The 16,608-nt window shown below is 58.7% G+C and overlaps 7 protein-coding genes across 7 annotated transcripts; 3 read left to right on the forward strand and 4 right to left on the reverse strand.

Annotated features, from left to right (window-relative positions):
- Positions 1 to 4: 4 nt before the first annotated feature.
- On the forward strand, positions 5 to 1,105 carry SDRG_06547 (hypothetical protein; the record flags this gene model as incomplete). The annotated part of the gene is made up of 1 exon (XM_008612328.1): positions 5 to 1,105. One exon carries the CDS (start codon positions 5 to 7, stop codon positions 1,103 to 1,105), a length of 1,101 nt encoding a protein of 366 aa, XP_008610550.1.
- A 128-nt stretch (positions 1,106 to 1,233) lies between these two features.
- SDRG_06548 (hypothetical protein) lies at positions 1,234 to 2,485 on the reverse strand (the record flags this gene model as incomplete). Its single annotated transcript, XM_008612329.1, has 4 exons — positions 1,234 to 2,099; positions 2,145 to 2,240; positions 2,286 to 2,381; positions 2,428 to 2,485. The coding sequence occupies 4 exons, from the start codon at positions 2,483 to 2,485 to the stop codon at positions 1,234 to 1,236; spliced, it is 1,116 nt and encodes a 371-aa protein (XP_008610551.1).
- Positions 2,486 to 2,581: 96 nt separating this feature from the next.
- SDRG_06549 (CMGC/SRPK protein kinase) lies at positions 2,582 to 4,966 on the reverse strand (the record flags this gene model as incomplete). The annotated part of the gene is made up of 7 exons (XM_008612330.1): positions 2,582 to 2,631; positions 2,682 to 3,048; positions 3,093 to 3,537; positions 3,587 to 3,699; positions 3,745 to 3,846; positions 3,899 to 4,374; positions 4,420 to 4,966. 7 exons carry the CDS (start codon positions 4,964 to 4,966, stop codon positions 2,582 to 2,584), a joined length of 2,100 nt encoding a protein of 699 aa, XP_008610552.1.
- Positions 4,967 to 6,500: 1,534 nt separating this feature from the next.
- SDRG_06550 (hypothetical protein) lies at positions 6,501 to 7,793 on the forward strand. The gene is made up of 4 exons (XM_008612331.1): positions 6,501 to 6,799; positions 6,843 to 6,969; positions 7,015 to 7,071; positions 7,121 to 7,793. Exons 1-4 carry the CDS (start codon positions 6,522 to 6,524, stop codon positions 7,685 to 7,687), a joined length of 1,029 nt encoding a protein of 342 aa, XP_008610553.1. The 5' UTR covers positions 6,501 to 6,521; the 3' UTR covers positions 7,688 to 7,793.
- Positions 7,794 to 8,463: 670 nt separating this feature from the next.
- Positions 8,464 to 9,746, reverse strand: SDRG_06551 (hypothetical protein). Its single transcript, XM_008612332.1, has one exon. It carries the CDS (start codon positions 9,666 to 9,668, stop codon positions 8,535 to 8,537), a length of 1,134 nt encoding a protein of 377 aa, XP_008610554.1. The 5' UTR covers positions 9,669 to 9,746; the 3' UTR covers positions 8,464 to 8,534.
- An 862-nt stretch (positions 9,747 to 10,608) lies between these two features.
- Positions 10,609 to 14,381, forward strand: SDRG_06552 (hypothetical protein). Its single transcript, XM_008612333.1, has 12 exons — positions 10,609 to 11,062; positions 11,118 to 11,288; positions 11,341 to 11,500; positions 11,549 to 11,655; positions 11,702 to 11,782; positions 11,824 to 12,407; positions 12,451 to 12,568; positions 12,617 to 13,083; positions 13,130 to 13,291; positions 13,335 to 13,782; positions 13,830 to 13,909; positions 13,956 to 14,381. Exons 1-12 carry the CDS (start codon positions 10,675 to 10,677, stop codon positions 14,334 to 14,336), a joined length of 3,147 nt encoding a protein of 1,048 aa, XP_008610555.1. The 5' UTR covers positions 10,609 to 10,674; the 3' UTR covers positions 14,337 to 14,381.
- On the reverse strand, positions 14,343 to 16,447 carry SDRG_06553 (hypothetical protein; the record flags this gene model as incomplete). The annotated part of the gene is made up of 11 exons (XM_008612334.1): positions 14,343 to 14,693; positions 14,742 to 14,861; positions 14,901 to 15,011; positions 15,053 to 15,160; positions 15,201 to 15,551; positions 15,602 to 15,736; positions 15,783 to 15,839; positions 15,881 to 15,970; positions 16,014 to 16,121; positions 16,169 to 16,252; positions 16,295 to 16,447. The coding sequence occupies 11 exons, from the start codon at positions 16,445 to 16,447 to the stop codon at positions 14,343 to 14,345; spliced, it is 1,668 nt and encodes a 555-aa protein (XP_008610556.1).
- Between the last annotated feature and the right edge of the window lie 161 nt (positions 16,448 to 16,608).

Below are 16,608 nucleotides of genomic sequence, written 5' to 3' on the forward strand. Positions count from 1 at the left end.
CAACATGGTTCTCTACAGCGCAACGTACCACCAGGACAAGGAGGCCCGTCGCATTGCGGCGCTCGAAGCCCAACTCCGCATCTCGCACCCGTTCCGCCGGACCACCAGCACCAAGTCGGCGGCCAAGGCATCAGCCAAGCAAGCTACACGCTCCACTACTGCCACTGCGGTGCGCTCTGCGACTCGCACCAGCAACACGCCGATCGCGTCGGATTTGGCGCGCGACCACAAGATGGAGATCGAACGTCTGCAAGCCGAGCACCAAGCTGCTTTGGCCGCCATGACCGAGAAGCTGCATGCTGCTCACGACCACGTGCTGGAGCTTGCGCACCGCGTCCTTCGGCGTGACGACACGATCACTGCGCTCCGTGAAAAGCTCGAGCGCCGCGTTGCGCGCAAGGAGGCCGAAGTTCAACACATCAAAATGCACTTGGTCGACGCCAACGCCGTCATTGCCGAAAACAAGACTACGATTTTGGAGCTCAACGGGCAACTCATCAAGACCGAGACGGTCCTCGCCGACACGGTCGCTCAAAAGGACGACACGATCGCGCAGCTCTCGGAACAAGTGACGAGCCTGAAGGCCCAAGCAGCAACAACCTCCTCCAGTGACGCGCTGGACGCCGCCAACGAGCGCGTGATTCAACTTGCGCACCGCGTCCTTCGGCGCGACGATACGATCACTGCGTTGCGGGAGAAGATGGAGCGCCGCCTTGCACGGAAGGAGGCCCAGGTGCAGCACATCAAGGTGCACTTGGTCGACGCCAACGCCACCATTGCCAAGAACAAGACGACAATTTCGCAGCTCCATACGTGGGTCCAGAGCCTCGAGACCCAGATTCACGCCGCCATCGCCTCCAACGACTCGCTTCTCGCGACTCTGCAGCAGCCAACTCGAGCTACTTTGTGGTCGAATGGACCGCCACGCTCGACGGACGACTTGGATTCACTCGCCTCGTCCGAGATGGAGCCGCTTGCAGAGCCATCGACTTGCGTTTCACCGACTTACCCCATCAACAGCGCCCGCCAACTCGTCAACGCCTCCTCCAACTACAATAGTAAGGACGAGGCGACGTGCCAGACGCATTGGATGTATAACGACTAGGAATACGATCTTATAACACGAAAATCAAATAAAAATTACCATCAAATGGACTGGATCGCAACTCGCTTGGTGAAGTACAGTAGACGGTACTGGAAGGAGCCGTTATTACACCAGACAATGGAATGACGCTATTCGTTGTTGGTGATGAATGTGGTCGAGTTGGCGTCGCGCGGCGCAGGTTTCTTGGGTTTGATGACGCGGGCCTCGGGCGGAATCACCGACTGCGGGTGCTTGGAGACAACTCGGTCCCGCGGGTTGAGGCCGGCGCGGATGTCCTGGAGCTTCTTGGTCGCTTCGACCGACTGCTTGGACTCGAGGACGGCTTGGACGTTGCGGTTGCGCTGAAGGAGCCGCTTCGAGTCGAGGTTGCGCTGCTTGATATGCTCCTTTCGGCGGCCGTCAATGCGCTTGAGAAGCGCTTGGATCTCGGCTTGCTGCTGCTGGCGAAACTTAGTTTCTTTCCGCGTGAAAATGACTTGGAGGTTCTCGTTCATGTTGGCGCGCTCGGCGGCTTCGAGGTCGTCCGCAATGAGCTTGATCTTTTGCGCCTCGGCATAGTTCTTTTGCTGTGCGAGCCGGTGCTGCCGGCGCCGCCACTCGATGAGCTCTTTCGAAAACTTGGGCGGCCGCTCCATGAGCTCCTTGTGCAGCTTTTCCTGGAAGCTGCGCAAATCCAAGTTGTGCTTGTCGGTCATTTGCCGAATGTACGCCTGCGCCATGTTGTCGTACTCCTCCATGTACTGGTCCCACGCCATGTTGAAGTCCGTGTACTGCATGTTGTGCGCAATCTGAATGTCTTGGCGCTCGGCGATCTGCTTGGCCTTGAGCGACTTGGACTGCCGCTTGGCCTCTTGCGTGCGCAGCGCCACGAGCTGCGTATCGGCGCGCTGCGCTTCGAGGTAGTTGCCGTCCTCCTCGCATTTCGCGCGGTACTCTTCGAGGATGTTGATAAACTCCATCACCTTGGGGTCCGGGCCCACATTGTACGGCGAGTCTACGTCGCACCCTAAGATGCAACGCAGGGTGTGTGATGAGGTACCAATGTCGGGCTGCTTGCGCACGAGCAGTAGAAATTCCTCAAACGTGATCGTCTCGTCGTCTTGGCTCAGCTCGATCGACTTGAGGAGGTCGTCAGCTACCGTATCGTCACTCACGGCTTCGAGGAGACGCATACGCGTACCTTCGTGGGGCGGTCGACCGAGCTTGGCAAAGATAGCTTCGAGGTGCTGGATCGAAATGCGCCCGACGCCGTCTTCGTCAAAGAGCGAAAAGACAGCTACCGAGGTAAGCTGAGCAAGCCGAATCTCATTTCTGATAGGTACCGCTGAGCGCCGAGACCTCGTCGGCCGAGTACTCGTCCGCCGTGTTGTTGAGCGCCATGCCTCCGTTGTCGAAACTCAAGAAACGACTCGCAAGAGCTATTCATAGGTCCACGCCACAGTGGCGAGACAGGAGGTATCATTTATCATATCTACACTAGTTGAGCCACGGATGGCTGAGGATCTCGGCGGCCGTCACGCGCTTGGCTACACAGCGTGGTATTTCAGGATATATATATCGATAGAGTGGGTCGTACAGGGCTGGAACTTCATCATGGCCTCGAGAAAGGTCGCAAACGGCTCGGCTTCGTCCGCTGCAAACTCATACTTTTCCATGAGCACGTCCTTGAGACCCCAAAACTTGAGGTTGTGGATCTTCTTGAGGTCGCCCTTCTTGTTGAAGTAGTCCTTGCTGTACTTGCCATTCGTCGCAAACGATTTCGGCATCTTCCCGAGCAGCTCCATCATCTGCGCGAGGTGATCTTCGTCGCGCGAGTAGTTCTTGCCGCTCTTCGGGTCAAAGAGAAGCTCGCCCGTCGCAAGCTCAAACAAAAAGCACGCCATCGACCACATGTCGGTCGACTGGTCGTAGTTTTGGCCCAAGAGCACTTCGGGACTGCGGTACTATCCCAAATGATCGAAATCGTTCGAGAGCTCCAAGTACATACCTGGCGCGTCTGGATGTCCTGGGTAAAGTGCTTGTACGTCCAGCACGCGTTCCCGAGGTCGGCGATCTTGACGTCGTAGAGCGGCACGTTGGTCGCTTCGTCCAAGTGCCGCGTCGTTGCGAGCGTTTGCCACGACGCAACGCGCTCGTGGATGCTTCGGAGGAGCCGCGGCGACGGCAACACAATGCCTTGCAGCGCGTGGTCCAGCGGCGACTCGGTGGGAAAGTGAAAGCCGCAGAGCGCATGCGTAGCAGCCGCGCGGACGTTGACGAGGTGGAACACCGGGCCAAGCGACTCAGCAAGGAACGTGCTGATGAGGTCCAGGTATCGCGCGTCGAGCTCGAGGCGCCACACTTCGACGCGGTCGACCTCGGTCCCAGCGCCGAGGATCGTCGACGCTAGCGCGTTGTACGACGCGTCATCGTCGTCAGTCGTCTTGTAAAACCTACATCAACAGTCTCGTCTTCTCCTTCTATCAGTGTATGGTCGCGTACTTAAACGAAAAGCACGTCGAGCTGCGGGAGCCTGGAATGACCTTGGCGGCCGCCGACGGAATGCGCAGCTTGAGGCGGTAGACGCGGTTGCCGACACCCATGGCCGCCGACATCTAGTCCAGCATCAGACGACCATCATCGTTGCAAGGAGGACGTACAAACTGCGGCGGCACAGCGACCATGATGCGCATGGCAAAGTTGGACGAGATGGCGTAGTCGCGGCTCGTGCGGGCGTCCACCAAGTACTCGTGGAGCGACGACTACGTTCTTAGGATGAATCTTCGAGTGTTGAAAGAGAGCGATGGCACCAACCTCGAGGGGAGTCGACGGCTCGGCGACACTGCTGCTTTCCAAATCCCGCAGGATGAATGCGTCATCGTCGATCATGGGTGCGATCGCAAGCGCAGCGAGGTCGTCGGCCAGCGCTGTGTCGGCGTCGTCCTCGATCGTAGGGCCCCCTACCTCGTCGGCCTTTTTCTGTTTTTGCTTCTTGCGCTTGTTGCGCTTCTTGAGCTTCTTGCGCTCGTCGGCCGTCATGGACGCTTCATCCTTGGGTCGGACGGGGGCTTTCGGGAGCTTTGGGAGCTTCATGAGCGCATCGACGAGAAGGACGTTCTCGGGCTTGAGGTCCGTGTGGATGATCTTGCACTCTTCATGCAGGAACGCCATGCCTTCGAGCATCTGCTTGGAGATGACTTTGAGCAGCGGCAGCGGAATGCCCTTGTAGTCGTAGCGCTTGATGAGCGTCAAGAGGTTGTCGCCGAGCATCTCAAACACCATGCACATGTCTACCGTACACATGAGTCCTCGTCGTTGTGCAAGATTGAACGTACGCAAGCCGTTGGGACCGCGGTGCTCAAAGCTCGCGATCAGCTTGACGACGCGCGGGTACGGGCCGCCCTTCTTCTTCGCGGCCTCGTTGACGCACTCGAGGAGCTCGACCTCGTCCCGCGCCGCCTCCATGTAGTGCTGCGCGCTCTTCTGCACCTTCATGGCCACGTCTCGCTGCGTGGTAGCGTCGTGGCAGCGCCACACGGTCGAGAAGTGGCCCCACCCGAGCTTGTCGAGCACCGTGAAGCGGTCGTTGTAGACATCGCCGACGCGGACGCGGTGGTAGCCGCCGGGCTTGTAGCTGCTCTCCTCTTCTTCGTCGCTCTCGGAGCTGGACGCGTCGCTCTCGCTCGAGTACGAGTCGCTCTCGCTCATGACGCGGCCCTTGGTCGGCGCCGGCGTCGTGCCCGAGACCTCGGTGGACTCTTCTTCGAGCGCCTTCTCCTCGAGCGATGGCATCGGCTTCTTCTTACCGGACTTGCCATTCGGCGGCCCCGACTTCCATTTCGCTGGCTTGACCGTCTTCTTCGCTTGGGCCGCTGAGCCCATCGTCGACGACATGATGGTTGGAGCACCAAACAATCGCAAATATTTCGATGGATTTTGACCAATCAAAACCGCGTCCACGTTATCCGAGCTTTGTGCCACCGATGCGGTGGTAGCACGCTGATGAGCAGAAGGACGCCGTGCACGAAGCGTGGCCCTGGCAAAGACTTGGCTGTGACTCTGGCTACGGCGATGGCAACGAAGTGGCCATGAGTGGGATACGTGGGTCACGAGAGCAAGGCGGTGCACGACCAGCAGATTGGAGAAACGTGTTTGTATCGAGCAAGTTGCTACCTCGAAAGTTGCCTTTCTCGTAAAGCAAAGCGCACAAAGGAGCTTCACTTCAACTACACCTACAACGGAGAGCGGCAGTACACGACAAGCTCACCTCGTCGTAGCAACTCGTAGAGTATCACGATTGTGTGGACGGCGCGTAGAGCTACGTCTGGCATGTGTATGTGTTTGCGGAAGGAGCCTACGATTGATGATATCCTTGGCGAGGTACGTGGACCTCGCTGGCACAGGGAATGCTTGGCGCCAGTGTCGCCGACGCACTTTGCCAAACGAGCTCATCAGTGCTTCGAGCGATATCAACAAGCTCCAGCGCACATGTTGTCAACCCGAGTGCGACGACTCGATCATCCCAGCTCTCGGTTTGCACACAAATCGAAATGGACTCTCACGTATTGTATCTTCAGCATCCGCACGAATCCAAGGACTGTACAGTACCAAATGTGCTGCTTGGTGCCGGGTACCGAGTTTGAGAACACTCTCACCAAGCTCTTGAGCTCCAACGGCTTCAAGTTCGTGCCAACTAACGCTTCGAGCGTACAAGCGAGGGCTTCCTGGAGTGCAACTACAAAAGGTTGAGCGAACTGAAGCGAGGCGCAGGCAACGATCTACAAGCTCTGTATGTAGTGATATCCCAATTCACCTCGGGCGACGACGACATAGTGGTGCTCCTGTCGTCGCCAGCCACGGATTTCGTGCGCTTCAAGTTCGTCTACTAAAGACACCTGATTGAACTGCATGTATGCTGTGTGAGGCATACGGTATCAAGCCTTCAGACACGTATCGACTTGCCACTCACTCGTACCTTTGCCATATTAGCACTGTGTCGATCGCAGTGACGTGGCAACTCGATATGACGGCTTGTTTCCGGTAGTGCAGTTTTGGCCAATCGACGCTCCGCAATAAAACGGCTGTGAATTGCACACCGCTCCATACAATTTTCAAGTAGGTACTCATGAAACCATATCTTCAATTTTTATTCTATTTTATAATTCTCACCACGATACCTCGACCACCTGCGCGCCCCTTGCAGAGCCAGAGGCGCAGGAGGGCGCATGACCGATTTGGTTGTATGCATGTGATCACCTCCTTCGTTGGCCCGCGTTTTATGCTGGCTGTCGATGCACTAATGCTTCCCAAGGAACCGAGCTATTGAATTTCACACGCATTTACCACGTGTGAAATGCATGTGATAAATAAAATCCACCTCCTTGAACGACGCTTGGTGGGATATCGAAGAAGAGCATTTGCATTGCGATCGGCGACCATGATTGACAGCGCGATGGTCGGACGCTGGCTCCACGCCGCCTTCGGTGGCAAAGACTCCCTTTCCCGCGACGACCTCCTCTCGATCGTGCTCAGCATGCGGGCGGACAAGGATGGCCCATGGACGTTCGCGCCGGCCGGCGCCGTGCCCGAGGCGCACTGCATGATCGCGAGAACGCTGTCAAAGTACAGCAAGGCTCTCCCGCGGAACGAGCGACTCGCTGCGCTCGAGCAGCTTGCGGCGTTTGCTCGCGCCAGCCTCGACCTTGTGGACGCCACGTAGGAGCAAGCCGGCGTGCAACATGATCGATGCCTGTATTAGGACCACGACCCACACGCCGGCGCGGATTTCCAAGAAGAGACCCAGCGACGAATCTCAAGAGTTAAGCGCAAAGAAGGTCAAGACTGACGACGATGGTCAAGGTGCGGAGAGCGCACTGCCACCCAAGGTACAACCTTCTCAACTCGTCTGCCGTCGCTTACGCGCGTTCTAGGTGAGCGCTAGTGCATTGCCGACAATGAAAGACGACGCGTCTGGACCGTCGCCCGTGGTACGTCATTCCATTTATGTGGTGGTCGCTTTATGAGAATTTGCTGTAGGCGAGCCGCGTCGAGACGGCATGGCTCTTCACAGAGCACCGCCTGGGCGACGACATGGAAGCGCCGACCCCTTCCGAGCGGTTTTTCAACGGCGAGGTCGGCGGCTTCATTTTCATGTGCGACCCCCAGACGAAGCGGCCGATCGAGGACGAGCGCTACCCGCTGCGCATGGACGTCGACACGGCGCGCACGGGGTTTCAAGCGGTGCGCGGGCTCCTGCCGCGGTGCGACCAAGCTCTGTCCATGGTGAATTCGTACCTGGACACGTTGACGGCGCTCAACATCGCCGTGCCGCAACTATACGGCCCGCTCGCCGTGGCCATCGAGCTCGTACTTTTTGTCCTCAAGCACGCTGTGGGGTGGCATGCCGGCATGTCCGACGAAGATCGCGACGTCAAGCTGCGTGCGATCTTGGCCGAGAAGGACCCCGAGCGCAGCTTGGACAACGTGGTGCAGCAGCGTCACGAGCTCGGGTTTGTTTGGGTGCCAGCGCCTCAAGCCACGACGACCAACGATGCCAACGCTGCCCCTCCCGGCTTAGGACGATGTCGTGGACGGTCGCATTGATCTACACTGTCTGCGTCCTCCTATCTGGTTTAGTGTAGCCGACGAGTGCTAGACGGTCGGAAGTACTAACTTGAATTCATTAGTTTATGTTTTGATCGGTGCCACATCTTGTCCTTCTCATGATTCAAATCAAGCTCTTGCGATAAGATATGGCCGCTGTCTGGCAGAGCAGCCAGGAAGACAGCAGACCTGGTCGGCGACGGGCAAGAGCGGATGCGACACGCGACCTCGGTGGAGCAGAGCAAACTCTTCGTGCGATGAGGTTGGTGTAGTAGACCCACTACGCAATGACGACGTTTGACCAATCAAAAGCGATCCACGATTCGCGCCATCGTCTCTGAGGACGCCACGTGGAAACGAGAACCAGGTCCGTCATCTGCATATCTATAGCGCGAGGCGTGGCACTCGTGGACGTGAGTGGGACCTTTGACCATGCTGGTTTCGTCGTCCGATCCTCTTCGAAGCTCAAGAAGCCAACGTAGGAAGCCATCTTCTCCCTTGCAAGCTTCCGCAGCATGTCTCGACGCCCTCGAGAGTGGGCTCGAGACGGGTCGACACCGCAGAGGTGAGCAGCTGCGAGTCGTCCAGCCCCTTCGGACTCCTCGCACCCGATTGGCGACGTCACCTTGTGTGGCCGATCGACACCTTGAAGCTGCGACGCTGATCCTGAGTTGAGCTGCACCGTCCGTCGGCGGCGTGGGTGTATCGTCAGTACGAAGGCTGGCGACACCGCTGGCGACGACCAAGACGATGACTTTACCCGTGCGAAGGAGAAGACAGAGTGTACACCCGAATATGTGGATTTTGATTATAGATAAGAGTATTATAGTAGTGATGATAGTAGTAGTTAGTTGTTGTGGATGCCGAGGTGCTTGAGGTATTTGAATCGGATTTCCTTGGAGCCACGTGGCGCGACTTTGACGAGCTGTGCTTGCTGCTGGAGGAGCGCGGCGGCTCGCAGCTGTTGTTGCAGCAATGTCTCGGTCTGCTTCTGGATCTCGACCGCGACACGGCGCTGGTAGTCCTCTTCGGCCGCCATCATGTCGTTCTCGGCGGCTTCCATCTTGACCTGCTCTTCGTACTCGCGCTCCATCTCATCGTACATCTCGTCGAGGTTGCGCTCGACCATCGAAATGAACTCTTCGCGCGTGTACCACATTGCGTCGCGTTGCCGCCGAGAGAGCTCGCGGTGGAGCGGGATGTGATACATGACGGCCTCTTCGTTGAACTTGATCTGCTTCTTCTCGGTGGGCGCATCAAGCGGCGACGTCCGGGGCGGTGTTAACCGCCCTTGCTGCAGCATCCAGATCGACGACTCTTTGGGCGGCGTCGCATCGGCCTCCGAGTCGGAGGACGACGACGACATGGGCGACTCGGCGGTCGCAATCGCTTCTTCGACCGCGGCCTCCGAGATGTCGCTGTCGCGTGAGTCGTTGCGCACCCAGCGCGAGAAGGCTTTGAAAAAGCTCTTGGACTTGGGCTTGATGTGGACGTCGTTGAGCTTGACCTTGATGCCTTCGCGGTTGATGCGCCGGCGGCCCGTCGAGCGCTCGAGGTCGCGCACCGAGAGGTTGATGCCAAGCTGGCTCCAGTACTGCTGGCGGATCGCGAGCGGGTCGCGCTTGAGAATCATGTTTTGCGGCGGCGAGTGCATGTTGAGCGGCAGCGGCGGCATGTTGATCTGCACAGCGCCAAGCATCGACGGCTTGTCGAGCAGCATCGTGTGGGCGTCGGCCATCGGGCACACGGCGAGGACAGGCATTGGCTTGAGGAGGCGGTCTTCGATGATCGTCTCGTCGGACGAGGAGCTAGATGAGGACGTGGCGTCGGGAAAGTCGGGCAGGTCGTCGTCTTGGTCGTCGTCGTCCAGCGGCAAGGTGTCGCTGAGCTTCGAGTCCTCGTGCGTAGGCGAGCGTATCGCAAAGTGACCGACGACCGCTCCTTGGTCGGTACTGCACATGGTCGAGGGCGACGGCTCCATCTGATTAATGCGCTCGGCGCCGTAGGAAAATGTTGCTCCAGGGATGGTCGAGTATTTTATTCTTCTTTTTTATTGCCTTTGCCTTTGCCCAATATTTTAATTCCATCCCAACAGAATACAGGGCATTTTGACTTCAGGTCGTATGGGATTCGCGAACGTTTGGACGAAAGTTTTAATATTTCAGCGCGGTACGTTTATTATTATTGAATGCGACGATGATCGGGCTGGCATTCCTTTTCCCGTCGTCGTTTCAGATCTGGCGACTGGCACCTTGGAGCGTCCAGGTGGTTGCACTAGACAACAAGCTGCTGGCCGCGCTCAGTAGTGCACTACACTTTATACTCGGCACTTAGCGAGGTTGCTCGAGCAGCAAGGTCGCGCGACATTCGTCCGAGCACAGCGAGCGTCCTGTAGAGACATGCTGCTCCGCAGGATTCGGCCACGCGCGACGTCTGGACCGCGGGAATTTCGCAGAATTAATTTCCGGTCCTGAGAGTGAAACTATCATCCAGTGCGCGGTGTTGAAGTCGGGTGATGGATCGCATTTATTTTATTCTATTTATTTTATTTTATTGATTCCCACGCCCGCGCGCCAGGTCTGAATTTTCCTGGCAGTTGCCAAGCCGCACGGCGACTTCAACGTTCGCGGCTGCTGGCCCCAACGCTCGCAGCCCCTCGTCCGGTTGTTCGTCTCGGCACGTCCAGTGTCCAAGCTGCTGGCGACGACGAGCACTAATGGTGATACAAGCCACGCACACGGTGGTTACATAAGCGCCGCCCGGCTAAACGGTCGCCCGGCTCTTTGGTCCAAACTTGCCTTCAACGCCTGTCCTTGCTGCTAGTTAATGCTTCTATGTTAAAAAGCGCTTGGCTGACGGCATGCGAAGTTCGAAGACACTAATGCCGGTTCTGGCTCGGCTGACTCAAACCTTGGTTCGAAGTTCGAAGCAATGATGATGACACTCACCCGTCCAGGTCACCGAGGGTGCTAGAGAGCAAGCGCTGCATGTCGTCGTCGTCGGTCCCGTGTCGCCTCTGGTCCGATGACAAGGCCCGTGGCGAGCCGAGCGTGGGCGTGCTGCCGCTGCGCCCGATCCTCGGCATTGGCTGCTCGGTCTTCTCCGTGCTCGGCTGCCTCTACATCATCATCGCCTACCGAGTACGCCAATCGCGCAAGGTGTACGTCGACTCGGTGGGCCGCCTCGTGCACGTGCTCGCGTGGCTCGACTTTGTGGGCTGCGTCGCGCGCATACTCCTCGAGGCGCTCAAGCCATCGAACCCGTCGCAGCTCCTCGACCTCGCCAACGCCTCGGCGTCGCCCGACTGGTTCGACCAAAACTGGACTGCCGCCTGCGAAGCGTGGCGTGACCATGCGGGCCAGGTCCTATGTGCAGGTAGTCCTTGCATGTGTCTGTCGTTGATATGTGTTCTCATCGCATTTCTTTCTAGTGCTGCACTTCTCGCTCATGGGCTCGATCTGCTGGCACTGCATAATGGCAGTCAACCTCTACCGCTGGGTCTGCAAGGGCGACGACCAGCGTGTGCTCCACCAGCGCTTCATTTCCTACTTTTGGTGCATGGCAGCGTTCGCGCTGCTCATGAGCGTCCTTCCGTACCTCGGTACGTCCTACCTCCCGTCGTCTTCTTCCTACGACGTCGTCGTGGCACATAGACAAGGCGTACGATACGCACTCGTACTCGATGCGATTCGACGAGATCGCGTACGCTGTCGGCTGCCACTACGCGTGGCTCGTTCTCGGCTGGTTCTTTATGATCTTCTTCCTCTTCCGCGTGCAGTACGACATGCGCCAGCGCCTCGGCAGCCCAGTCGGGTAGCATGTTCCCATATGATATTGATACTAACTCTGATGCGATGTTAGCTTGGCCAACCGGAATGCCGCCGTTGCCTACAACGACGTCGGGCGCAAGCTCGTGTTGTACGTCGGCGCGTACCTCGTGTTTCGCATCTCCAACGTCATCGATTGGCGTACGACTCGCCTCGCGATTGGGTCCATCACTTGATACCTCGATAGTTTTCAACATGTCGGACTTGACTGAAGACGCTTACTTTGTGCCTGTCCTCATTCTCAACAACGTGCTCGCGCCGCTCACCGGTCCCCCATGACGCGTCGGCGTCGCTCATCTCGATTCATAGGGTTTGTCAACGCCGTCATTTACGGTGGCATCTCGCCCCACAGCGTCTACCAGCGCTGCTGCTGTCGGCGCCGGCAGAGCCACAGCTTGGACGCCGCCGATGCGTTGGAGGCTGCGTCGGCCATCGACCGCCGCCCGTCGCTTCCCGCCGCCCATGCAGTGCACGCCTTGGGACACGCAAGGCTCTTTGTATCCTCGTACGACTTGTGTCGGTCGCAGTTTCCAAGGAGTTTGCTCCCTCTCTGGCTGCCGTCGCGCGCGATGGATATCTATGTACTCGGGCTTCTCAACTGCGTCGACGTCGACGACGCCAAGCGCAGCGTCCTCGAGCACCTCAATGCGCGCTTCGCACCGTTGACGCAGTACCAAGTGTTTGCGTGCCACAGCCGCAAGGCTCTCCACTCGACGGACGCGCCGATTTTGCAGCTCGTGTTTGCGCGAAAAGCCGACGTCGCCTCCGGAAGTGTCGCGATCGATGTCGATCGCCAAGGCCGGAGCGGGTCGCGCCACATCACGGGCATGTCGCTTCGGTACTTTGACGTTGCGATCGCGTTTGCGACGTGCGCCTTCAAACCGTCGAGCGAGGTGCGTCTCTAGCGTGTACGACGAAGCTCAAGGGCTGGCGTAGGACTACCTCATGCACCGCAAGCTAGCCGAAATGGGCAAGGTCCTCCAGACGTTCTCGCCCGACGTCGACAACCCGGGTTTGGATTTTCCGCACCAATACCACCACACGATCCTTGCTGGTATGACCTAATGGCTGAAAGCGTGTGACGGCTTAGGACATTGCGTAGGCAACTTTAACTTTAAGCTCCAAGCACACAGTGGCAGCTCGCTCCAGGAGCGCATCGACGCGGCCATGAGCGCGCAACTTCGCCAACGCACCGCTGACGACGCGCTCGATGCGTACTTTAGCGAGGCGCCGCCCCGCGCCCGGACCTCGACCGACTCCAAGTCGTCGCGTAGCCAGCACGATAGGGTGTACGAGACGACGTGCGAGATGCGCCAGTCGGACGTTGTTTTTGGCCTTGTGCAAAGTCCGATGGAGCCAACGAACGACGACGAGAAGGCGAGTCCGCACCGCGCGACTTCGTTTCGCTCCTTCTTGCGGGCCCAGCTGGGTAGCGGGCCACCAAGAAAGGCGCGCGAGACCCAGTGCGATCTCGTGCAAGCCGCCAAAGACGCAAACGACGATGCGGTCGCCAAGTGGAACGACGTCTTGCAGTGCGACCGCCTCCGAACGCTCATGGACAGCAACGACGTTCGCTGCGAGATTGAGTTGTCGGCCGTTGACGGTGAATATGTAGGTCTTGTGCGGCTTTGAAGAGCCGCCGATTGCGTTTCCACCGTCGTTTCCGAGGGTGCTGGGCGCTGGCGAGACGACGAGTGCGATGGGACGTCGGCTCTTTGGTCCTGGCGACCTGGCGTACGCCGATCGCATATTTTACCACTCGCTGCCCGGAGTCGAGGTGCGATTGATTCCTATATTTCACGTGTAAACTCGGTGGTTAGCCTCGGCTCTCGGTCGACGCGTACTATCTGTGTGAAGACGTCGGGGGCTCGCCGCACAAGCCCATTTGCGCCGAGTTTCGCCTTGAAGTCAACCGGTTGCACACGGCGCAGTTGCATTCGAAAGAGTCGCAAGTGCAGCACTTTGGCTTCCATCTGCGCAACTTGGACGCAAATTTATGGGAGCCGCTGAAGCTCACGCGCGGCCACTCGATGCGCGCGTCGTCCGCCACGTCGTTGTCGCGGCCGCCGTCGTTCTTGGAGCGGCCCGCGACCAAGTGCGCGCGCAAGAAGCTCGAGAAGGTGCCCGAAAACTTCTTGACGTACCCGATGCACCACGCGTTCAGCGGCGGCGCCACGCAGCTCCACGCGTGGAAGCAGCTGCAAGCGTCGTCGTCGACGCCGTGTGAGTGCAAGTATTGCGACGCGCCGTCCGACGACGAGTCCATCGGTACCCTACAATATAGAGCAGCTTCAGTCTCAATGCATGCTGCGTAGCGGTGCAGTCAGTGGAACCCGCGCGACTCTCGGTGGTTTTTCCTCTGCCGTCCGTAGACAATTTTCGCTCCCAGCGCAAGGTACGACGTATCGATGGATCAAGTGCCCAACTGTCCTCTTGACTAGATTTATGAGCTCGCGCAGAGCGTGACGCAGGGGTATGACGTCGCTGACGACGCGATCCGCGCCCACGACGACTACACCAACTGCACCGAAGTGTCGTGGGCCGATGCGCTCGCGCATGGCGTCGTGCACACGTCGGTCACAAGACGCAGTGCGACCGACGCCGTCCTCCACGTCGGTGTCAAGGTCGAAGGACCCCGAGATGCCGGTGGTGAAGGCGTCCTCGCGTTGCATCCGCGGGACATTGGCGTGAGCCGGCAGTTTGACGTCGCGCTCACGTGGGGCGGCAAGCACACGGGCTATCTGCACGTCGACGTTGAGCTGTTTCATGCTGTCGACACGGACACGCGGCGCCATATCCACCAAGTTCGCTTGACACATTGATACTATTTAATGGATCAGATCCTGCAGTGTCAGCGTGCTATCCGGTTGGTCGGGCGGGAGGACATACGGCACGTGCACTTTGGTGGGCGGCGGTGGCGGCGGGAGCTCGTCGATCGTACTGACGCTAACCGGTTGCTTCCTCTCGGCCGCGACGCGCGCGACGCGTTCGAGCTGCAGCTGCTTCCGCAGCGCGGCAAGCTGCTCGAGCATCGCATTCTGCAACAGCGCCTTGGACTGTTTGAGCTGCTCGATCTGTGTTGCTTGCGCCACGAGCTTGTCGCGAAGTAGCTGCTGCTCGTCCATCGCCGTCGCGCTGATGGTGACGGCTTCGTTCATCGCCCGCGCCGCTTCGTTGCGCTACAGAACGTTCTTGCGCTCGCACCATTTCGCGGTATATGATCTTACTTCGTGCGAGACGCTGGCGAGGTCCACGAGCGACCGTTCCATTTCAAATTGCAGAGCGCGCGTCGACGCCGCGTGGGCTTGCACTTGGTCGCTCAAGCCTCCACAGCGCGCCTCCAGTGCCTACGCCTCGTCAGCCTCGTGTACTTACGATGCAACGACCTCGATCTGGCGCCGACAGTCGGCAATGTCCGAGCTCTGGGTGCTGCACGTGGCTTGAAGCGCCTCTTCGCGCAGGCGCAATGCCTGCATCTCACTGGACGCAGTACGCAGCTAACGACGCGTGCAGCAGCTGCGTTCATGTACGCTGGTACCTTGTGTCCCTCGGCCTCGAGCTCGTCGGCTTTCTCGTCCAAGAGAGCACGCAGCGCGTCCGAGGTCGACCGTTCGTGGGTGATGGCCTCTTGCGTGACCGTGTACGCCTACACGATCGTAAAAGGTGTGATGGGTACTGCACCGTACTTGGAGCAGTTTGTCGTAGCTTTGTTGACTCTCGGCTGCCGACGCCGTCAGCTCGTCCATCGTCGACGATCGTCGTTGCAGCTCGAGCTCGAGGGCTTCGATCGCCTGCGTGTGCTGGGCGGCCTGCTTCTTCATGGCCGCTTCGCCCTTGAGCAGCTTCTCTGTCTGCTCCTGCACGTAGCTCAGCAGCAAGGCTTTCTCTTCTTTCAGCGTCTTGATGTCGGTGCGAAGGCTGGCGAGAGTCGTCTCGCGCGCGGCGATCGTCTCTTCCCGCCGTGCCACAACGCTCTCGAGGTCGTTGCGCACCTTGTCTATCGCTTGCAGCTCGGCGTCTTTCTTGGCAACGACGCTCTACTTGCAACTGCGTCCAACCAGCAGCGAGTGAGCTGCTGGACACGTACCTTGAGGCAAGTCGACTGGTCGACTTCCAGCGCGAGCTGCAGCGCGAGCGACGCGTTCGTTTCCTGAAGGCGCGCGATCTCGTATATGAGGCCATTGTGGACGTTGTTGTCTAAGCCGAGCTCCCGGACGCGAACCTGACGCGCGCGAATTGATAAGAAATACATGCGCCGATGATCGTACGTCGAGGGCGCGCTTGAGCACGGTAATCTTGGCGTCGAGGTCTTTGATGCGGTCGTCCTTTTCGCAGCGTAAGCGACTGTAAGCGACGTCAGCTGTACCTTGGACTCTAGCGTCAGTAGGGTTTCGTGCCGGTCCTTCTCCATTTCGAGCATGCGCGCGGCCATTTCGGAGTGGCGGGCGGCCGCAGCCTACGCCATTCGTCATTCTGGTCCATACGTGGGCTATATCTACCTGGCCTTTGGCGCCCATGGCAAGCTTTTGCTCAATGCGCTTGGCGTAGTCGCGGTTGGCGATAGCTTGCGCTTCGACCATCTTCTTGTCCGATGCCAGCCGTTGGAGCTACCGAAGGCGAAGATCACGCGATTGCACCGCCAGTGTCGACGTACAAGCGCAGCCTTCTTGGCGAGTTCCTTCTCGTACGCCTTGTTGTCGGCGCGCACCTTTCGCACTTCGGCGGCCATTGCATCGTGCTACTGCGCAATGACATGGAGTTCTGACGTCGGCTGAACTACCTTGAGCGTCGTCTTGTCGAGCTGCTGGCGCGTGCGGTGGTAGCGCGTCTCGAGCTCGCGCAGCTGCTTGTTCAGGCTGGCAACGGAGCTGCTTCGTGCCGGGTACACGGCGTCCGACGTCTCGGCCTCCTCCGGATCGATCTGCTGCGCCATCAGTATCCTGAGCGAAACGGCGCGATCCTGGCTGAGTGTTATAACACATTCACAACAGTATCGCTGCCTTAGACTGGTCACGTCTGATTACCGCTTCCGTACGAAGTGCTTCTCAGCTGCGCAACGTGCTTGGCGGATCTAGAACCTGAGCGCATCCACCA

This window comes from Saprolegnia diclina, assembly GCF_000281045.1.
Source record: "Saprolegnia diclina VS20 unplaced genomic scaffold supercont1.18, whole genome shotgun sequence".
Classification (NCBI taxonomy): domain Eukaryota; phylum Oomycota; class Saprolegniomycetes; order Saprolegniales; family Saprolegniaceae; genus Saprolegnia; species Saprolegnia diclina.